Source organism: Lutra lutra, chromosome 4 (assembly GCF_902655055.1).
Source record: "Lutra lutra chromosome 4, mLutLut1.2, whole genome shotgun sequence".
NCBI classification, from domain to species: Eukaryota; Metazoa; Chordata; class Mammalia; order Carnivora; family Mustelidae; genus Lutra; species Lutra lutra.
In genome coordinates, this window is record NC_062281.1 from 68,627,718 (window position 1) to 68,648,221 (window position 20,504).

Genomic DNA, 20,504 nt, shown 5'->3' on the forward strand with positions numbered 1-20,504 from the left:
CTTGCATTTATTGGTATGATCATGTGTAATTTTTTCTAAGTCTTTTGACTTGTTGGATTACTTTAATTGATTTTTTAATGTTGAGCCAGGCCTGCATGCTTGAGTTAAATTCCACATGGTTATAGTGTATAATTCTTTTAATACTTTTTTGGATTTGATTTGCTAATGTTTTGTTGAGGATTTTTGCACCCGTACACATGAGATACTGGTCTGTATTTTTCTTTTTCTTAAAACACCTGTGCCTGGTTTTAGTAGTGGAGTAATGCTGGCCTCATAGATTGAATTACAAGTATTCCTTCCCTCTCTTTCAGTTTTCTGAAAGGGATTGTGGAGAATTCATATAACTTCTTCCTTAAGGGTTCACCAGATTTTACCAGTGAACCCATCTGGGCCTGATGTTTTCTGTTTTGGAAGGTTACTAATTATTGACTCCATTTCTTAAATACAGGCCTATTCAGATTGTCTGTTTATTCTTGTGTGAGTTTTGGCAGACATTTACCATGAGAACTTAGACCACTGGAAGTAAATCTCACAAAATGTTGGGCCTCCCATGACTGGATTTCAGAGTTGTCTGCACCAGGCTTTCAGAAATTCATCAGTATAGTTCAGATTTCCCTACCCTGGCATTAGTTCCCAACCAGATTTCTGTGAGTCTGTGCTCTAGTGAATTTACTGTCTCTAATCATCTGTTGGTCTCTCCATTCTTGAGGGCAGTGGTTTTTCCTGTGCCCTCCACCTCTCGTGAATATTAGAAGAGTTGTTGATTTTTCACTTTTTACTATTGTTACAACAGAGCAACAGCTTCCAAGTTTCTTTTATGTGGATACAGAAACTCGAAGTCCTGTTATTGTATTTTAAAGCGAAATGACAGATAAGTATTTACAAATTTTGTTTTGATTTCTATCATGGTAAATATCAATAGCTGTAACTCACATAAGCTAAAGCTCTTTGATGCCGTCAGTAATTTTAAAGAGTGTGAAGGAGTTGGGAAGAGCAACATGTTTGAGAAAGTTGCAGAACAGTTACCTCTCTAAAATCATGAGGTGTATAGATTTTGCAGGCATATTCTCTTGGGATCTTTAAAAGACTGATGATTGTTTTTAAGAAGCAAGTATACTCTTACTATAAATGTCTATAAAAAATATTCAAAAAATATTAGCCAAAAGGATTCCAGTAGCATGAAAAGAACAATAGTCCAGCCTTAGTGAGTTTGTTTCAGGGAGGAACACAAGCATGATTTAATATCTAGGTTTTGTGGGGGTTTTTTGTAGCAATACATTGATAACATTCATTGCTTCTAGGAGGAAATGGGTGGCTTGGGAAGATGAAAGAAAAAGAGATTTTTTGCTGACTCTTTTGAATATTGATTCATGTGAATGTATTATTGAAAAGCTTAAATAAAATTACTTATAAATATTATAATATACAAAGATTGGCTATGAATAGGGATATCAGTAAAAAGGTTAAGTCTAAATATTGACAGTATTATATAGAAAGGTACCGTTGTCTTGGGAATCTCTAGTATAACCCCTTGCCGTTCACTGAATTTAATGAAATAGGGGATTTGAAAAATATAATTGTTATAAAGTGTCAATTTAAATGAGGGACATAGTGGGACATGTTGTTGGGAGAGGGAAGTTACAAATGACCAAATTATTGGAAGTACTTTCTAGTGGAATTAAAATAGGATGGGTACCTTCTAAATCATAACAAAACCAGGAGCAAGTAATATAACATCTGAAGGACAAAATGAGAGCAGACCAAAGATATTGATGATAGTAATAAAGGTAAAGGGATGAGATATTCCTTCTAAGAGATGAAGATGCTCAGACTAGGTAAAAAATGAAACCTAATGACATAGAATGGTTGAAAACAGTATGAAGCAGTACCAGGCTTGAAGGTATTAAATTGGATTTGGGGACTTAGACTTGGATCCGGATCTGATGATTTAGACCCATTGTAGGAACCGTGTGATATGGTATCTTATAACTCTTGACCTCATTACACTGATTGTTTACAAAAAGTGACAAAAGTCTAAGAGTCTGGGTTGTAGTTGGAAAATTGGCTCACTTTAGAATAGGTTCTATAGTTACTGCAAAACAGTGTCTCTAAGCTAAGACAATAAAATTTGGAGGGTTTTTTTTTTTTTAATAGAAAAAAATGAATCATTTTTTCCTACTGGTAGTGTGGGTACTGTTTATCGCAGAGCTCAGAATTCGTAAAAGAAAAAATCTTAATCTAGTATGTTTTGTGAAATGTGATCTAATTTGAGTGAGCACATGCTGCTGCTATGACTAAAACCTCCCATGAGCCATCTCCAGGAACCTTCTCTTCTGCAGACTTGGTGGAAGGCACCTACCTACCCTTAAGTAGCTTTCCAGGATAAGTTTAAACCTTCAGAAGGACTGAAGCACTTGAAAGACTTTAGTAATGTGTCTTCTCCCATATATATAATTAAAAATAACATCTTATTTTTCACAGTGGCACAAAACATTGCAAGCTCAAGTTAAAATAGTTTTTAGATGTTCAGATTGCAAACTTCTAGATATGTGTATTAAATTGATTAAAGTTAGAATTCTCTCTATATAGAGCTCCTTAACACCTCTTCTGTGCATCTCTATGGTTGTAACTTGAAGTCACTCTTAATTTCCCTGTTGTAAAATTCCTGTTTCTTTCTGCTCTTCTGTTGCTTAAATCCAGACTGTATTAAATTCCATGTATTCTCTAGCCGGAAATAACTGCCATACTTCTTTCCTCTCTGTCCTCTTTTATCTCTTCTCCTGCTTAATTCAGACCTTCATCACCCCTGTCTGGGATTATTCTGGCATTATCTTAAACATTAAGATTTCTCTCCTGCAATCTGTCCTGTACTCGGTACCCAAAGTTGGGTCTTTCTAAAGAGAGGAAAAGCTGAAGAAGTAGGGGAAAATGCATCACAATTGGTAAAGAGATGTAGTATGCTATTAGCATATTAATTAATACTGTTTTTTGTCAGTAATTTTGTGTTCTCTGTGTTTTATCTGTGAGGTGCTAATATTTAAATGCTGGAATATACCTGGAAATTAGACATCTACACTGCAATATTGTGCTTTTCTATCAATATTTTTTATAATACAATTTATAAAAAAGTGTTTAGGTTTACAATATCAATGTGGCTTCTCTTCTGTCTTTCTCTCTCTCTCTCTTTTTTTTTTTTTTGGTGCCGAAACCCGGGATCAAACTCAAGGTGACTTCTCAAGAGAGCTGCCTAGTTAGGGAAAATTCTGTAGATATTACAGGTTTTTCTGCCTTGAGTTTTTGTTGTTTGGATTGTCTTTTATCATAAATCCATCTTCTCTTAAGGCCCATAAATTTATTTTCACAATAGGTTTTTGAGTCTTTCTGAAAGGGTGTAAAGAAACAACAGAAGAAAATCAGTTCAACACAGAATTACCTTAAATGCAGAAAGAGTGCTCAGCCTTTCTTCTAAACAGACAAATTCCTGTCAAATTTAGGAGGTTTACCTGTCTGTTCCAGTGCTGGTGATAGTAACATTGTGACGGGCTCTAGGGGGCAGTTCCTCAGTCTGCATCAAGAGTTTTAAACAGGGCGCCTGGGTGGCTCAGTGGGTTAAGCCGCTGCCTTCGGCTCAGGTCATGATCCCAAGTTCTGGGTTCGAGCCCCACATCGGGCTTACTGCTCAGCGGGGAGCCTGCTTCCTCCTCTCTCTCTGCCTGCCTCTCTGCTTACTTGTGATTTCTCTCTGTCAAATAAATAAAATCTTTAAAAAAAAAAAAAGAGTTTTAAACAGATTTTTCCTTTGATTTCACCACCAGAAATGTGTGCAAAGGGAATAATCACATGTAAATGTTAATGTACGTCCAAAGATGTTCATTTTGGCTTTGTTTATATAGGAAATGCATTAAATTGTGGTATTATTGACTGAAGTATTTAGAAGTAAAAAGCCAGAATGTTTCTAACCTGCTCTCAGATGTTCAGAAGGAGAATCGTGTACACACACACACACACACACACACACACACACACAACGCCGTGCAAATGTTAAAGCAATGTAATAAAATGTTAACAGTGACAAATCTGAGTAAAGGGTATTCTTTGTACTATTTAGTTTGCAACTTTTTGTATTTTAGATCTGTATTTTGAAATGATTTCCAAATAGAAAGTGTGGTAATCATGTGCTTGTTCAAAAGGATGCGTTTTTATTCAGATTATGTATTTGTTAAATAACTGGTAGTAGACTGGTTCTGTGGTTGTGCCTACAGAACTGAGAGAGTCCAAACTTTGGGAGGATGATTCGAAGCTTACTTATATTCATTGCTACAAAGGATGGAGGGATTTCGATGATCACGAATCCTCTTTGCCAAGAAGTGTTTCCCAAAAATCTGGAATAAATCTGCAGTCAGGGTTATTAGTCTGGCATCTTTGTTGCAATGATTCTGCTTTAATCAGTAAATTCTGCTATATCTTTAAGTTTTTCCTGAAATGGATGTATTGCACAGAAGCTTTATTCTTAACCAGATTTTACTTTTTCTCTTTTGTCTCTGATGCTTTAGTGGGCAGCTCATGCTAACTTCTGTGTGCATTTATTAGGTATTATTGTGGTTCTGTGGGACAAGAATTCAAAAATTTTTCCCAGGTATCATTTCTCACTGAAGGGAATTTCTGAAGCATTCTTCACCTTTGTTTTTTTGTTCTTATTAACTTTTACATTATAGAACAAGAGGTAATATGTATCATATATGTGAAAATGTCGGTATTAACACTTTCTTGAGACCCACTGAGAAACTTAAGCTTTCATCCCATTTTTAAAAGATCCCTGGAGTGCCTGGGTGGCTCAGTTGGTCAAGAGTCTACTTTCAACTCAGGTCACGATCCCAGCATCCTGGGATCGAGTCCCGCATCAGGCTCCCTGCTCATCAGGGAGTCTGCCACTCCTTCTGCTTGTGCTCGTTCGCTCTCTCTCTCTCTCTCTGTGTCAAAAAAATAAATAAATTGGGGCACCTGGGTGGCTCAGTGGGTTAAGCCGCTGCCTTCGGCTCAGGTCATGATCTCAGGGTCCTGGGATCGAGTCCTGCATCGGGCTCTCTGCTCAGCAGGGAGCCTGCTTCCCTTCCTCTCTCTCTGCCTGCCTCTCTGCCTACTTGTGATCTCTGTCTGTCAAATAAATAAATAAAATCTTTTTAAAAATAAATAAATAAATAAATAAATAAATAAATTTTAAAAATAGGTAAAAAGATCCCTAATGCTCAGACCTGCTGTGTCTGGGAATTATTTTCACGAAGGTACAGACTTCTGGTCCTCTGGCTTTTAAAAACTGCTTCTGGATGTCCTTCATTCAACTAAGTTTAACCTATGTAGTCTCCTGATTTTATGTTGTGAAAAGTCTACGTTTGAGGCACCTAGTGACACTGAGTGATATATATCATTAACACACTGGGAGAAAAAGCTGAAGTGGGGGGCAGAAAAAATTGTTTGATTAGAGAGTGAGGGGTTGATGGAGACATGAGCGCCACAGGAGAGTAGTTTACACAGCAAGGTGCTCAGAGCTGTGTCTCCCTACCCTGGGCTCCTGTGCTCTTGAGTGTCCTTCCTTAATGTGGCTTCTCCTCCCCAGGCTTTCTCCAGTTTATTGCTTTCACTCAACTCTAGAGACCACCAGGAGACTCCTCATTTCACTTTCTTCCTTTTGAGTACAGTGGCTTACTTTCAGCAGGCTGGATTAACAGCCCCAAATATTCCTACAGATAGTCTTCTAATACCTGGTCTGTTGAGTGACAGTATTTTGAGGCTTCAGTTTACGGGACCTGATGAAATGAATTCTCTGTTGACATTTCGTCACACTTTATCTCTTGCTTGCTTCTAAAGTTATATGTCCCTGAATTAATGAATCATTCTTTTAGTTACACATGATTTTTAGCCTATATAATAACCAATACTAGTATCTTTAAAATGTACAAGAACTGCTGTAACTCTCTGTGTGCGCTTAGAAAATCTGATGAGGTTTGGTTTTTTGGGTTTGTTTGGGGGTTTTTTGCTTTGTTTTTTGAAAGATTTCTGGCATCATTATTAAATAGTAACAGAAGCTTCCAGCTTGACAGTTACTTCTTTTCATGGAGTTCACTAGAGCTTACTGACGTCATCCAGACTGGAAGGCATGTTCTCTCTGCCAATATCAGACAAGATGTAGTACAAGGAATATGCTCTTCATACAGGTTTGTTTTTTTTTTTTTCATGTCCACGTAAATGCAGGTCTTTCCATTTTCTTTTCCTTCTGGCATGTGGTAATGTTCCAGTCCATGTGTGTTTTACCCATTATCTAGAGCTTTGTGTTCGTTTTAGCGCTTTACTCCACTCTTACTAGGGCAGCAAGGGAACTTGTCAGGATACTTAAATTGTAGCCTAAAAGCTTTTAGGTTTTCTAGGCTTTTAGTCTTACTCATCTCTTTGTTCCTAGCCTCTGGCAGGGTCTGGCTCCTTGGCATCAAGTTGTCTAAAACTATCTTCCACTGGTAGGTTTTATAGGGTCCCACTTGTCGTTCCCTAAATATAATCTGAAACTATGAACCAAATTCAGGCTGGTTGCTGCCGTTCTGCTGAACCAAATGTCTTCTGTTGTCTTTATTGTAACGACTCGCTATGAAAACCTACAAACTCCTTAAACTTGTTCTTAGATCCTCATGTGTGTTTGATTTGGGATTGTTTCCTGTCTTCCTAACAGGGCTGTGTCGGACTTTAGTACTTGTTTTATACTGTTACATGATCAGAAAGAACATCTGTTTCTATGTGTATTTTGAGTTTAAAAGTCCGTGTCTTACTGATTTTATTGTCTTAGATTACCTGAGTCTTTAATGTATAGCAACTCACACACAAGAGTAGATGCTATGCTATTTGGTAGCTTTTCCCACATCTTCCCTTTAGACTTAAAAGTTGTTGCTCAGTGTTTCCCTCAACCATGACTTTTTCTTTGTTACAGTCTTTTTCCTATTAACCACCTGGCCAGTACTTTTACTATTTACAACCATATTTTCTTCAGCCATTATTTGTTTGATCTGCTAACGTAGCTATTCACCACTTATAATTTGGTCTCATTACAAATATAGCATCCCAGCCTCTACTTAAATCTGTGGTATTGTAGACTAAGGTCACATCTTGTCTGGGGTTTCTGTTAAATTTTAGTTGGTTCCCAGTCATCCATTTATCTTGAGATCATATCTATAATATGTAATGTAAACAACATATCTATAATAGTTCACAGAGATATCACAGGAAACAATTATCTTATGTCTTTTTTTCCCCTGCCTTTTTGTCATGAATGATCCTACTTCTTATAAGAATCCCCTTATGAACAAGTGCGTGTAGAGAGGAGCACAGCTGTGTTGAACTGAATTAGGAAACAGAGCACTCTGCCCCATGTTTGTGTATTTTTAAAAATTTACCTAGTTTGGGGCACCTGGGTAGCTCAGTGGGTTAAAACCTCTGCCTTCGGCTCAGGTCATGATTCTGGGGTCCTAGGATAGAGCTCCGCATCGGGCTCTCTGCTTAGCAGAGAGCCTGCTTCCTCCTCTCTCTCTCTCTCTCTCTCTCTCTCTCTGCCTGCCTCTCTGCCTACTTGTGATCTGTCTGTTAAATAAATAAAATCTTATAAAAAATTTTTTTTACCTAGTTTCCAGGTGCTTGTGAAATGTCTACATTTGAAAACCACTGATTTTTGTTATTTCTTTGTCCCAAACTGATAGAATATTCTGTCCTCTAGCTATCTTCTTGAACTTCATAGCACAAATTAGGGAACTAATATGGAATGGGCCTTAATACAATTTAATGGTATTTTAATTCTAATTGTGCTTGGAAGAACTGGGGGAATAGAAGATTTAACTTTAGGCTTTATTTTATATGTTACACATTAAATCTTTTTGTACTTTCTTTTCTTAGTTCACTAAGAAGGTAATTAAAAATGTAATCAATAAGGAGCTATGTTCAAGTCCTGAGTTTGAACATAAGAGAGATCCAACATATCACATATCCTACTATGGAAATGCCTAATCCAGAACAATAATAAGAATAATCTTTAAAAGAGTTTCATATTAATTATTATATCAAATCCTGTCAAGTGAACTTTGCATTCCATAAACTGTAAGAATTGCTTAAGGGAAAGAATATTGATTTTATAGCTTAACATTGATCTGATTTTAGATTATGAGTAGCACGTTTATTTCTTTTATTTGTATTGAAGCTTGGGCTATTTATATACTCATTTTAAAGTAAGGAAATTGGGGGCGCCTGGGTGGCTCAGTTTGTTGAGCATCTGACCCTCGATCTCATGGTTGTGAGTTAGAGCCCTACATTGGGCTCTGCGCTGGGCATGGAGCCTACTTAAATGCATACATACAGACACACATAGTTACATACACAAATAAAGTAATAAAATTGTACGCATATTGAAATCTTTTAAATATGAGCATTTATTTTGATAGTATATAAAAGTATACAGTGGTCTTCAGGATGAAGTTATGCTGTCACAAAGAATAAGTTCGGTTTTGTTAAAATAAGTAGTGTGAAGTCATGTGTTTAAAAATATTTGAACTTGAAAATAATGTTACAGACCAGTTATACCTCCAGTAAAAAAATATTTGATATGTATGATAATTGTAGCCATTAATGTTGAAGTGTTTATTCTTTCCCAGAAAGACATATTGCATGTATTATCTCATTTAATTTTCACAACAGTCCTATGAAGCCTGTTTTACAGTGAGGAAAGTGTTAAGACCTGAATAATTTTCCTAATGTCACAAAACTAGTAAAAGTGGCAGAGCTGGGATTCGAACTCAGGTGTGTGACTCTCAAGCCCATGTGTTTTACCCACTCTGCTGTACTGTTTACTACAAGACTTCACCGTGGCTTTATGCACCTTGCTCTTCCCCATGTGTCCACACATGCTCAATGTAAATATTCTTCCAAGCAAAGTTTCCCCATAGACATTGATAAATGTAATTATTCAATATTAATACTAGCCTTTCAGATACGGTTCTGTGTGTGTGTTTTTAGGAAAATTAAAGGGAGATTAGAATATAGAATTCAGGTTTGTTTTTTTTTTAAGATATTTTATTTATTTATTTGACAGAGATCACAAGTAGGCAGAGAGGCAGGCAGAGAGAGAGGAAGGGAAGTAGGCTCCCCGCTGAGCAGAGAGCCTGATGCAGGGCTGGATACCAGGACCTTGAGATCACGACTTGAGCCAAAGGCAGAGGCTTTATTTAACCCACTGAGCAATCCAGGCACCCCCAGGTTTTTTATTCCATTACCATTCAACATGACATTGTCCTAGGCTTGAGTTGGAACTGAATTTAAAAAACATTTTTAAAATAATCTCCAAGGATAATTCGTGATTACTTGCATGCATCTAAGTTGACTTTAAGGTGGAAATACGGTGACTACAGGGCTCCCTCTTGTGGACCATTACAGCAAGTAGTGATCAAGTCTCAAGATCCCAAGACTTTTTGTTAAAAACATTTTTGTCTAGTAACTAAGTATCAGTGACATCCTTTGCCATGCAACTTGGATGATAGAGAAGAGAGTCTGGGACTGTCAGGAGTAATACTGCTCAATGTGTGTGATTCTCCAGCCCTTTTGTTTCCTTGACCTATTGCTTGTATTTCCTGTCTACTTTCTAGTATTAGGGGGAAAAATTGCTTCTAAATGTGCTTCCTATCCCACATTTCAGTTTTTTGGCCCAGAGACTCTAAGAATGGTTGGCTGGAAGTAACTCCCACGAACATTTAGTAACAACACTCATTAAGTTTTTGGAGGCTGATTAGTTTGTTCATGGTCACATAGTGAGGTAATGTGATATTTTAGAAGAGAACCAGCAGAGCTAACAGCTCTTTAATAGTAACTTGATTAATTCAGTGAGCCTTGTTGGCTTTCTAAGCTGGATTGGAATGTAGGTAACCATGTAAACTAGAACAAGCCTGGGACTTAAAATAAATAGTCCTAGCCTGGTGGAAGCTGGGCTTTAATAAAGACGGTTTTAATCTATTGTGTGTTTTGCCGTGAAATAAATAGTGCCTGCCTCAAGTTACAGAACAAGCTCAGGACGGTATTGGTAGTAGGGTCAGATTTTATGTGGTATGGTCAGAGGGTGAGCTTTTTAGTTAATTGTCTGAGTGAAGAGTACTAATCAAATTCTCACAGTCACTCATTCTTGTTTCTAGTTCCCCATGTAACCTTTTTTATAACCTTTTTTATTCCCCATGTAATACTTTTTTATACCATGTAACCTTTTTTATAGTTAACTTGATATTCTTTTTTTTTTCCCCTGTAGTGCTCTTTTCTTGTTTCAGTATAAGAATTTTATGTCTGATCATTATGGTGAATCCATTTGTGTGTGTGTATGTGTGTGTGCAAGGGAGAAGAATGGGAGGAGAGCAAACCTGATGAAACTAAAAATTTCCATCTTAAAATGACATCATCATGCTTCATCCTTGATTTATAGTCACTGATGCCTTTTCTTAGATCACATTTTGGAAGCTATCCTAGGACAGTTCTGGAAGCCTCTCTAATTTTCTTTTAGAAAACTTATTCTCCAGTTTGGCAGTGTGTTTTAGAAGCCATTGAAATGTGCTCCTTTGTGCTTATTCTACTTCTGAGGGTTTTTTCCAAACCAGGATTTGTGTAAAGATTTAGTTCTATGAATGTTTATCACAGAGCGGCACCTGGGTGGCTTAGTTGGTTAAACATCTGCCTTCGGCTCAGGTCATGATCCCCGGGTCCTGGGATCAGGCCCTGCGTCGGGCTCCCTGCTTGGTAGGGAGCCTGCTTCTTCCTCTCCCTCGCCTGCCACTCCTCCTGCTTGTGTGCTTTCTCTCTTTCTCTCTGTCAAATATTTTTTTTAAAAAAGAATGTTTATTACAGAATTGTAAGAAAAATAAGTCAGAAACAGCCAAAAAGCAAAAAGATTAATTATGATAATTTCATACTTTAGAATAATTTTATAATAATATATAACTAGTAAAAAAGTAATGATGGTATTTATGTTACTTATTGAAAAGATCTTCATGAATTTGTAAGTAAAAAATTACTATGAATTGTCTTGGATAAAAGAAAAACTATACATACACATGCATATAGAAAATGATTCATAGAAAAATATCTGGAGTGCCAGACTGTTAACACTGGTTGTCTCTATACAGATAAGTCTTCCCATGCAGATTCTCCCCCCCCCCCCCCCCCCCCCCGTTTCAAACTTTGGTTGAGCAGATGAGATGGTTTAGGGCAGCTACTCCCAGAAAGGAACCAAGAAAAACACATCTTTAAAAGAAAGGGGCAGATCTCACTCAAAATGACAGGGTAGGAAGATCGAGGGATTTATCTCTCTACCAAAGCAACCACTAAACTGGAGAAAAAGACCAGAGTCTACTATTTCAGGTCTCTGGATCCTGTTTGGACACTTACAAGAACCTTGGGAGTACTTGATGAAGGAAGAAGCTGCTATTTGGCAGTTCATGCACAAACCAGTGATCATTCCCCATTCCTCAGCCCTTTAGCCTTTGGGGACAGTGGCCTATATTCCTGGAGGGGCTTGCTGAAACCAGGGTAGGCATTGGGGACTTTGTTCTCCAAAACTTTGGAGTTTTATGTTTAAGTCAGTCTGTCAGATCCCTGAGTGCTAGGCACAGATATTTGCCCTCATTTCAGCCTTTCAGCTGCAGAGGTTTCACCCAGCAGTGTCTACTGGAAGATTTAAAGAATCTGTTCCTCCCCTCCACTCCTCCTTTTAGAGCCACACATTTAAGGAAATCTGTGTTGGGTCACTGTGTTGGCAATGACTGCAGAGATAATGGATCAGGAACTTCAGTGACCACACACAACAAGAAACACACAAAGGCAAATAGATATGCAAAAGTGAAAATAGTTTGAAAATGTCAAAACAGATGGCTTCAGCCCACAACAAGCAAAAGTAAGCAGTATTGGAGGAGAATAGATTTCCAGTATAATAGTCAAAATATCGTTTTCTCAAAACAACAACAACAACAACAACAACAACAACAACAACAAAAACCCTATAAAATATACGAAGAAACCAGAGTATGGCCCATACATACAACGGGAGAATTTCACAGAAGCCACCCCTGAGGAAACCCATACTTAGGAATTGCTAGTCAAAGATGTTAAATCAAGTATCTTAAATGCTTAAAAGCAAACCATGGACAAAGAACTAAAGGAATTTGGGAAAACATTGTCTGAACAAAACCAGAATCTCAGTAGATAGTAATTACAAAAAGGAGCCTAACAAATTCTGGGGCTAAAAAGCATAATGACTGAAAATGAAAAATTCACTAGAGGGATTCAACAACAGATTTGAGTAGACAGAGGAGGATCAGTGAACTTAAAGACCATGGAAATGATTCAAACTGAGAAACAGAAAAATGAACAGAGCCCAATAAACTGGTGGGAGATCATCATATGTACCAATGTATGAATCTAGGAGTCCCAGTAGCAGGAAGAAGAAAGGAGCAGAAAAGGAATTTGAAGGAAAAAAAAAGATGGAAAACTTCCCAAATCTGAAGACATGAAATACGTACATCTAAGCTTAGTGAACTCCAAGCAGGATAAACTCAGAGATCCACACTGAGACACAATATAGTCATATTGTTGAAACCCAAAGACAGAATTATGAAAGCAGCAAAAGAGAGGCAATTTGTCGTAACAGGGGATCCTTAGTAAAATTAGCAACTGATTGTTCTCATTATAGAAATGTTGGAAGCCAGAAGGGGGAGGTAAGATGACATATTTAGAATCCTGAAGGAGGAGGGGGGCTAGCCATCAAGAATTATGTGGCAAAACTATCCTTCATGTGCTATAAGAAATGCTGGAGGCAGTCCTTCAGGATGAGCTGAAAGGACCTTAGAGAATAACCTGAAACCATAAAAAGAAATAAAGAATACCGGCTAGGGTAACTATATAGGTAAATATAAAGTAGTATTGTACATCTGGTTTGTTACTTTTTTATAAATCTGTGTGTGCTTACACAGTAAAGATGCAGTCTGTGACAATAGCAAGGTAAAAGGGAACAGTTGGAGAATATCAGAGTGGAGTGTTTGTACAATAAGTTGGTACTGTGCAAACTAGGTTGTTGTAACTTGAAGACATTAATTTTAATGCCCAAGATAATACTATGGAGCTAAAAAATATACAGAGAAGGAAAGAAGAAGGAGTCAAAATGGTACACTACAAAATACCAGCTAAATGAAAAAGGCAATAATTGATGAATTAAGGAACAAAAAAACCATACAAAACATACCCAAAATAATATCAAAATGCCAGAAGTAAATCCTTCTTTATCAATAATCACCTTAAATGTAAATAGATTAAATTCTACTTAAAAGTGGAGATTGGCAAACTAAATTTAAAAAAAAAAACACAGAGTCCATCTATATGCTGTATAGAAGGGACTGGCTTTAGGTATGAAGAAACAAAGAGGTTCAAAGTAAACAGATGGGAGTGATACTCCCATCTAAATAGTAACCAAAAGAGAGCTGTGTGGCTTTATTATTGTCACACAAAGTAGACTTGAAATAGTATGTAATGTTTCTTACATTTGACCAAACTCAGGAAAGGTACACAGAATACTTTAAGAAAAAGATTATCACTTTGGAGGAGGGCTTAGGACGTAGTTGCATGGATGACTGGATAGGGTTAGGTTTTTCACTGTGTTTTCTCCCTTTTGCCTTCTCTCCCTCCGTCCCTCCTCCTCATATTCTTTCCCTGCTTTTCTTCATCCCGTCTTGCTTCCTCTTCCATTTTTTAGACATGTGAATGCATGACATATTCAATAACTAGCCTAATAGAAAAATCAAATGTTCTCTTCCCTTCTCCCCCAAATTCTGGTTCAACATAAAGTCTTAGGCAAAGCTTAGGGGTAGTTTTAGCTGCTGTCTCTGGAGGATCTTATGGGATTTTCAGTCTTCCACAATGTAATCTTCTTAAGTAATCTTCCCCAGGCCTTCTAGAAAGAAAACACTTTGGGTGATTTGCTGTTTCATCTGGACAGCTTCTCCCCTTTCTTACATTGTCTGTGAAATACTCAGTACTTGTTAAGTCTGGTTCTATCGTTAAATGAAGCTCTGTTTCTGATCCTTTGTATAGGTTATTTATGGGATTAGTCTTGCTGGATGGTGCTAGGCTCTTGTGAGAGAGCATTTGCCCTTGAGTCAGTGTCTAATATTCATTCTCAACTCAGTATGGTCAAACCAGAATTCTGGATAATGTGTACCAACTTCAGGACTCTGGGAAACAGGAAGACATGAATTATGTTTAGTTTTGTTTTTGTTTTTTTTAAAGATTTCATTTATTTATTTGACAGACAGAGTTCACAAGTAGGCAGAGAGGCAGGCAGAGAGAGAGAGAGGAGGAAGCAGGCTCCCTGTAGAGCAGAGAGCCCGATGTGGGGCTCGATCCCAGGACCCTGGGATCATGACCTGAGCCGAAGGCAGAGGCTTTAACCTACTGAGCCACCCAGGCGCCCCATGCTTAGTTTTTTGTTTTGGTTTGTTTTGTTTTGTTTCAGTTAAGGAAAATGAGACAGTAAGAGGTTGTGACTTGTCAGAAATTACCCAGAAAATAAGGAGTAAAGCAGGCGCATACAGCTGTGATCTTGTGAATAGGGCTCTGGCTACCAGGCTCCCAGATGTCTTAACCACTGACACTGTGAATCCTGCTGTGTTGATAGGAGGACTCAGCATAGTGCTTTGAGTTATTAGGGTTTTCCCCTCAAATGAGGCTCATTAATTTTTTGGTCCTTGTGCAGCTCTCCTCCCAAAGAGATTCTCACATTTATTTCTGGGGTGCATGAGTTTGGATATAGAATTTGAAAGCAGTGATGCTACTGTTACTTCTGTATACATGCATGCAAACACACGCGCACTGGGATGCAGTGTAATTGCCAGTGATAAAGTTGTTACCTTTTGTGTGTGATTTTTAAGATAAATTGAAGGAAATGCTCATGAAGACATGCTCATGACCTTGAACTCTTTTAGGTTACTTTTCCATAATGGATAGAATACATGTATTCTGCAACATTTTCTAGAATTTTCTAAGTGCTTTAGCTCCCACAGATTAATTGTATTGCATTTCTACTTTGGTTTCTAAGGTTGTAACTATAAAATGGGGTGATACTCTTGTCATCTTCATATTATTCTGATTACTGAATGGGATAGCTGATATGAATGCACTTTTCTAAAACTGTAGGGTGCCTTATGAAAACAGAGATGGTAGTGCTGGTATCATATTAATTAGATCTCATCTGCTCCCCATATATTCGTACCATTCAACTCTGTCCCTTCCAGATTCGCTCTTTTCTAAGAATAGGACTAGAAGGATCATATCAGGCATAAATTCTTATACAATAGCATCTTTCCCCTCTCTTTTTCTGCATGCTTTTGTCTAAGTAAACAGTTTTAGATAATTTTATACACAAAATTTTTACAATTAATAACCAATAAACAATACGGTAAAGATATAATAAAAACTTAGGAGTCATAGTGTGGACATAGGCTTTATAAGCAAACAGTTCTGTGTTTTAAAATCCACTTGTATCCTGTATTGGCTGTGTGACCTTGGGTGAGTTACTTAATCTCTTGTTGATTCAGTGTTTTCATGTGTAAAGTGAAGGATAATATTTATCTTTTGAGATTGCTAAGGACTAAATGAGGAACTTTTTGCAAAGCACTTGGGAACATTGTTTTCACAGAATTTAGTCTACCTTCATTTCCTCAAACTTGCTAATTCTACTTGGACATTATCACTTGATATTAATAGTTTTACCATTTTGGTTCCAGTCCTTTTACTGTAAGTTACATTGATAAAGACCAGGAATTTGATTGCACAGTTGTTGTAGATACTTTCTGTTTTAGATTTGGTGAAATGAAAAATGAATACATTGTGAAATATGTACTTAACAACGTATATTATTATTTCTGGCTTCTGTGAGTATATGGGAATCTGAAAACTCATCAGGTATTTCAAAAATAGGATGCATTTATTCAGTATATTTTTCACATATCTACCTGGTGCTATTATTAGGCTTTGGAATAAAGAGCTGAAGATAGTTCTTGCCTACATTGGAGGTCATCATTTATTGGAGACAAGTAAATAAGCAGTTATAATCAAATCTGAGTCAAATCTGAAGAGAGCTAGAACCTGGAGCGGGAATGATACCTTTTCTTCCAGACTAAGGAGATGGAGTTTATTTTAAGATGAGTTGTTGATCATTAGTCTCCATTTTCCTGTGTTTTATATTATGAACATTTCACTGAATTTAGTTTGATTCTAGAGTTTGAAGATAATGTGTATTCCCTGGGAGGTGGCTTTTAACCCAAGTCCATTACTTCCTCTGGTTAAGGAAACACTCTGGTTTGTTCTAAAACTAGAGGGAAAAAAATGGTTGTGTTAGACTTGCTCCTTCTTGAGCTTTTCTATCTTACAGGATTTTGGTCCCTATGCTGTAGAACTCTTACAGATTAGAAATTACTTATTTCTCCAGCCCATCTCCTTTTCCTCTTAAGTAAAATTATCTTAGTATTTGAAATGATACCTCATTAGGATTCAGCTTGGGGGACGCCTGGGTGGCTCAGTTGGTTGGACGACTGCCTTCGGCTCAGGTCATGATCCCGGAATCCCGGGATCGAGTCGCGCATCCGGCTCCCGGCTCCACGGGGAGTCTGCTTCTCCCTCTGACCTTCTCCTCGCTCATGCTCTCTCTCACTGTCTCTCTCTCAAATAAATAAATAAAATCTTTAAAAAAAAAAAAAAAAAAGGATTCAGCTTGGGACCTGGCTCCTCCCTATGAAGGATAGATAAACAAGGTTTTATCTTTCTGCTCCATAAAGTTTATATAGTAAAGTTTATATAGTAAACTCAAGCAATGGAATGAATAATTCTTCAGAGTTAAAAAAAAAAAAAGCCTGATTATTAATCCAGCCACACTCATTATTAGCTTTCTAAGTGCTGTCAAAATTGACCATTTACCCCTTCATTCCTAGTTCTTTAGTTGAAAATATAAAGTATTTCTTCTCTCCTAGAAATGTGGTATGATGAGTTATTTTTATTTATATATAACTAGAAAGGGGTGATACAAAAATAGTGTATGCACAGTTTTGACTTGCTTTACTCACCTTTTCTTTCAGCTCAATCTGAAATCGAAGTTTCTGTGTCTGCAAGGAATATCAGAAGGTTACTAAGTTTCCAACGGTATCTTAGATCTTCACGCTTTTTTCGTGGTACTACGGTTTCAAATTCTCTCAACATTTTAGATGATGATTATAATGGACAAGCCAAGGTGTGTATTGCTTTTTCAAGAAAACATTAATTTTTGATAAGTTTAATGAAGCCTTCCCCACCATGTAGTATTGAATTATTAGAACCTCTCTCTGTATGCAAAAATCACTTAAGCCCATTTTTCAGGTTTTTTCCTTTAGAGCACATGTTCATTTTGTAACTAGGTATTACAGAGCAAGGGAAATTTCTGTAAGTTACTAAAATAGTGAAAATGTTTTCATTTATTTTAACATTAACAAGTAGCTTAGTAGGACATTAAACTATGCAATCACACAGATTCTTAACTCTGAGAAGAATATTATAGCTGTTCTAGAAATTAGACTAAATTAGACTATTCTGTAGGTAAGGACTCTGTGGCCTGAAGAGCATCAGAGACCTGTTTGAGGTTGCCTCCTGGCTAGAGGTATACCCAGCACAGGATGTTAGGCCTCACGACTTCCAGTCAAATTAGTTTTCAGAGTCTCTTCCATCACTGAGATACTTTGAGGATTTGTACGTTTTTCTTTTCTTTTTTTTTTTTTTAATCTTATTCCTATTTTATTTCATTAAGAAAATTCTTTTTTTATTATCATGTTCAGTTATCCAGCATATAGTACATCATTAGCAATTCATTAGTTGTGTATAACACCCAGTACTCATCTCCACATGTGCCCTCCTTAATACCCATCACCCGGTTACCCCATCCCTCTACCCTCCTCCCTTCTATAACCCTTGGTTTGGTTCCCAGAGTCCAGAGTCTCTCGTGGTTTGTCTCCCTTTCTGATTTCTTCCCATTCACTTTTCCCTCCCTGCCCCTGTGGTCCTCTGTGCTATTCCTTAGGTTTTCTAATTAAACCCAGTGATTATAAGCATTATTTTCTATTTCCACAGTTTAAAAGAAATGTCTTAATGAAGGTGAAGCTCAGAACAACTTGGTTTTGACCAAATGAGGGTTTTTTAATAATCTTAACGTTTCTAGTGTTTTTAAAATCATTTTTTGATTTAATATTTATAGGCCAGATTTCCCAAGTGTGTGTATCTACATAGGGTGAAGGCATCTCCTTTATGATTACATTAAAGCAAAAAGATTGCTTCCCAGTTTGATGAAGGGAATTAATAGAAGGTGTTCATGCTTTCTTTAAATTTGAAAAATTTACATGTTCTGCTTTTTAAAATGAGAATATTGATCTGTGTATGATTGTATGATATGTAAATAGTCTCTACTAGTAATATATTAGTATTATTTATGTCAGTTTATTGATAAATATATATGACGGTGAACTTTCCATAAATGTTTCAGGTTACAAATATATGGTTTAAAAAAATTCAATCAGTTTCATTTTGGGGTTGTTAAGGGATTTATTTGTTTAACTGAAATACACATCAACTTAAATGTAGTAAATGCTATTACTTATTGTATAAGGATAGTTAAAGAATATAAATAAATGCCTGCAAGTTGGGAGTGTTTTTTAAGAAAATGACTAACCAATAATTTAAGCATAGTGTAGAATAGATGTCAAGTGCCTCATTTTCAGAGTTAGACCACCTGATTTTCGATCACAGCTCTGTTACTTTCTAGCTGCTCAAGGCAGTTACTTTTAGCTTGTTTCTGCATCTGTAAATGAATATTGAAAACAATGCCGTCTTCATAGTGTTCATACGAATATTAAGAGTGAACTAGCACTTTTAACAGTATGGAATATTGTAAGTACTCAGCTATTATAACTTATTTTTACGAGACTTTTAAAATCTAGTTTCTAGACCCATGCAGTGTATGAACCACACTTCTGTGGTATTAAATTAGAATTCTTGGAAAGTTCATGGGAGTATAGCAGTGAGTTGAAAGAAGCATTAACCTTACCTGTACATTCATTACTTGGAAAGCAAAATAATATTTGGTTTTCCAAATGAAGCATACATTTGGATAGTTTTTGGAGGCAGCTGGAAATGTCATGATTAAAAAGAAAATGATAGTTAGCATTTCTTAGAACACTTTCCATTTTTACTAACTTCTCTATGGGCTGTCTGCAAGAGACAGACTGTTACTGAAATTAAATTACAGTAGGAATGTTTGGTTTTCATTTCAGTGTATGCTGGAAAAAGTTGGAAATTGGAATTTTGATATCTTTCTATTTGATAGACTAACAAATGGTAAGTGAAGAATTTGACTCAAATTACTGTGTACTCTAGACTGCTGCATTGATGGTATAGGTCCTGGCGGGTTGTTGCTTTTGTTTCTTTAGGTGGTGAGCCCTCTGCTGGCAGAAGAACACCATTTTGTCCGTTTTCTTAGTTTACTGATCTCTATCTAAGCCAGAGAATCGCTGTCATAGTTTTATTTTTTCATTCCTCTTAGCAGTAATCAAAAGTTATAATCATCACCTTAGTTCATGTTACTATTATGGATAACCCAAAGTGAAATTATTACCTCATTATGTTCTTTATTTTTCTGTTTTGGCTTCTTTTGGATTGTGGCTATTTACAGTGAATCTTCTGATGCTGTATTCCAGCTTTGATAGCCACAGATATGTGGTAGATTAATGACATTTTGAAAGATATCCTTTCTTCTGACTTTGTGGTCCTCGGGCTTTTCTTTCTGTGAACACTTGAGAGAGAGGATATATTCTAATCAGTGGTTCCCTCTGACACTGCTTCTCCATGCTTGGATGGGGATGAGCTTGTAGCTTCTTTGGAGTCCTATCAGAATCTATAGAATATGAGTGATCTGAAAACACTAGGTGATTCTAATTTGCTTACCCCCTCCTGTGTTTTGTTTTATTTTAGGGGTAGGTGTCCTATTTCCTTATTCTCTTTGGGAGCAGGAAAAGGATTCCCTTTGGGAATCATTTTTATTTAGGATAAAATTTTTGGCATAAAAAATGGTACATGTTGTTCAACTAGACTTTGTCCCTGTCTAAGCATCTTTTTAGTAAGTGAAGCAGAGTGGAAAGTGCACTGAAAGAAAGTCACTTCTGAGTGTTTAGGATGAAGTAACGGCTCTGTAGTTCACTACGATATACTTCAACATCACCATTTTTTTTTTCTTATTTTACTTTGGAATGAAGTTCATTTCATAAGGAAGACATGGAAAATGGTCAAGAAGATACAACTTTATTCATCTTGAGAATCAAGGAGGATCTAGTTTTTTAGAATTACTATGTTATTCCCTATAATATGTATGGCCACGTAAGGTG

The 20,504-nt window shown here is 36.8% G+C and overlaps 1 protein-coding gene across 3 annotated transcripts in view; it reads left to right on the forward strand.

The window, feature by feature from the left end:
* The window catches only part of PDE7A (phosphodiesterase 7A), a 116,510-nt gene that overhangs the window by 69,122 nt on the left and 26,884 nt on the right, over positions 1 to 20,504 (forward strand). For all 3 annotated transcript variants that reach the window (XR_007126506.1, XM_047724596.1, XM_047724597.1), the window contains exons 4-5: positions 17,181 to 17,332; positions 19,398 to 19,461. Coding sequence is in view for 2 of the 3 variants with exons in the window: in XM_047724596.1 (XP_047580552.1) it covers positions 17,181 to 17,332; positions 19,398 to 19,461 (216 nt within the window). In the remaining variant the exon portion in view is untranslated. The remainder of the gene's footprint in view (positions 1 to 17,180; positions 17,333 to 19,397; positions 19,462 to 20,504) is intronic.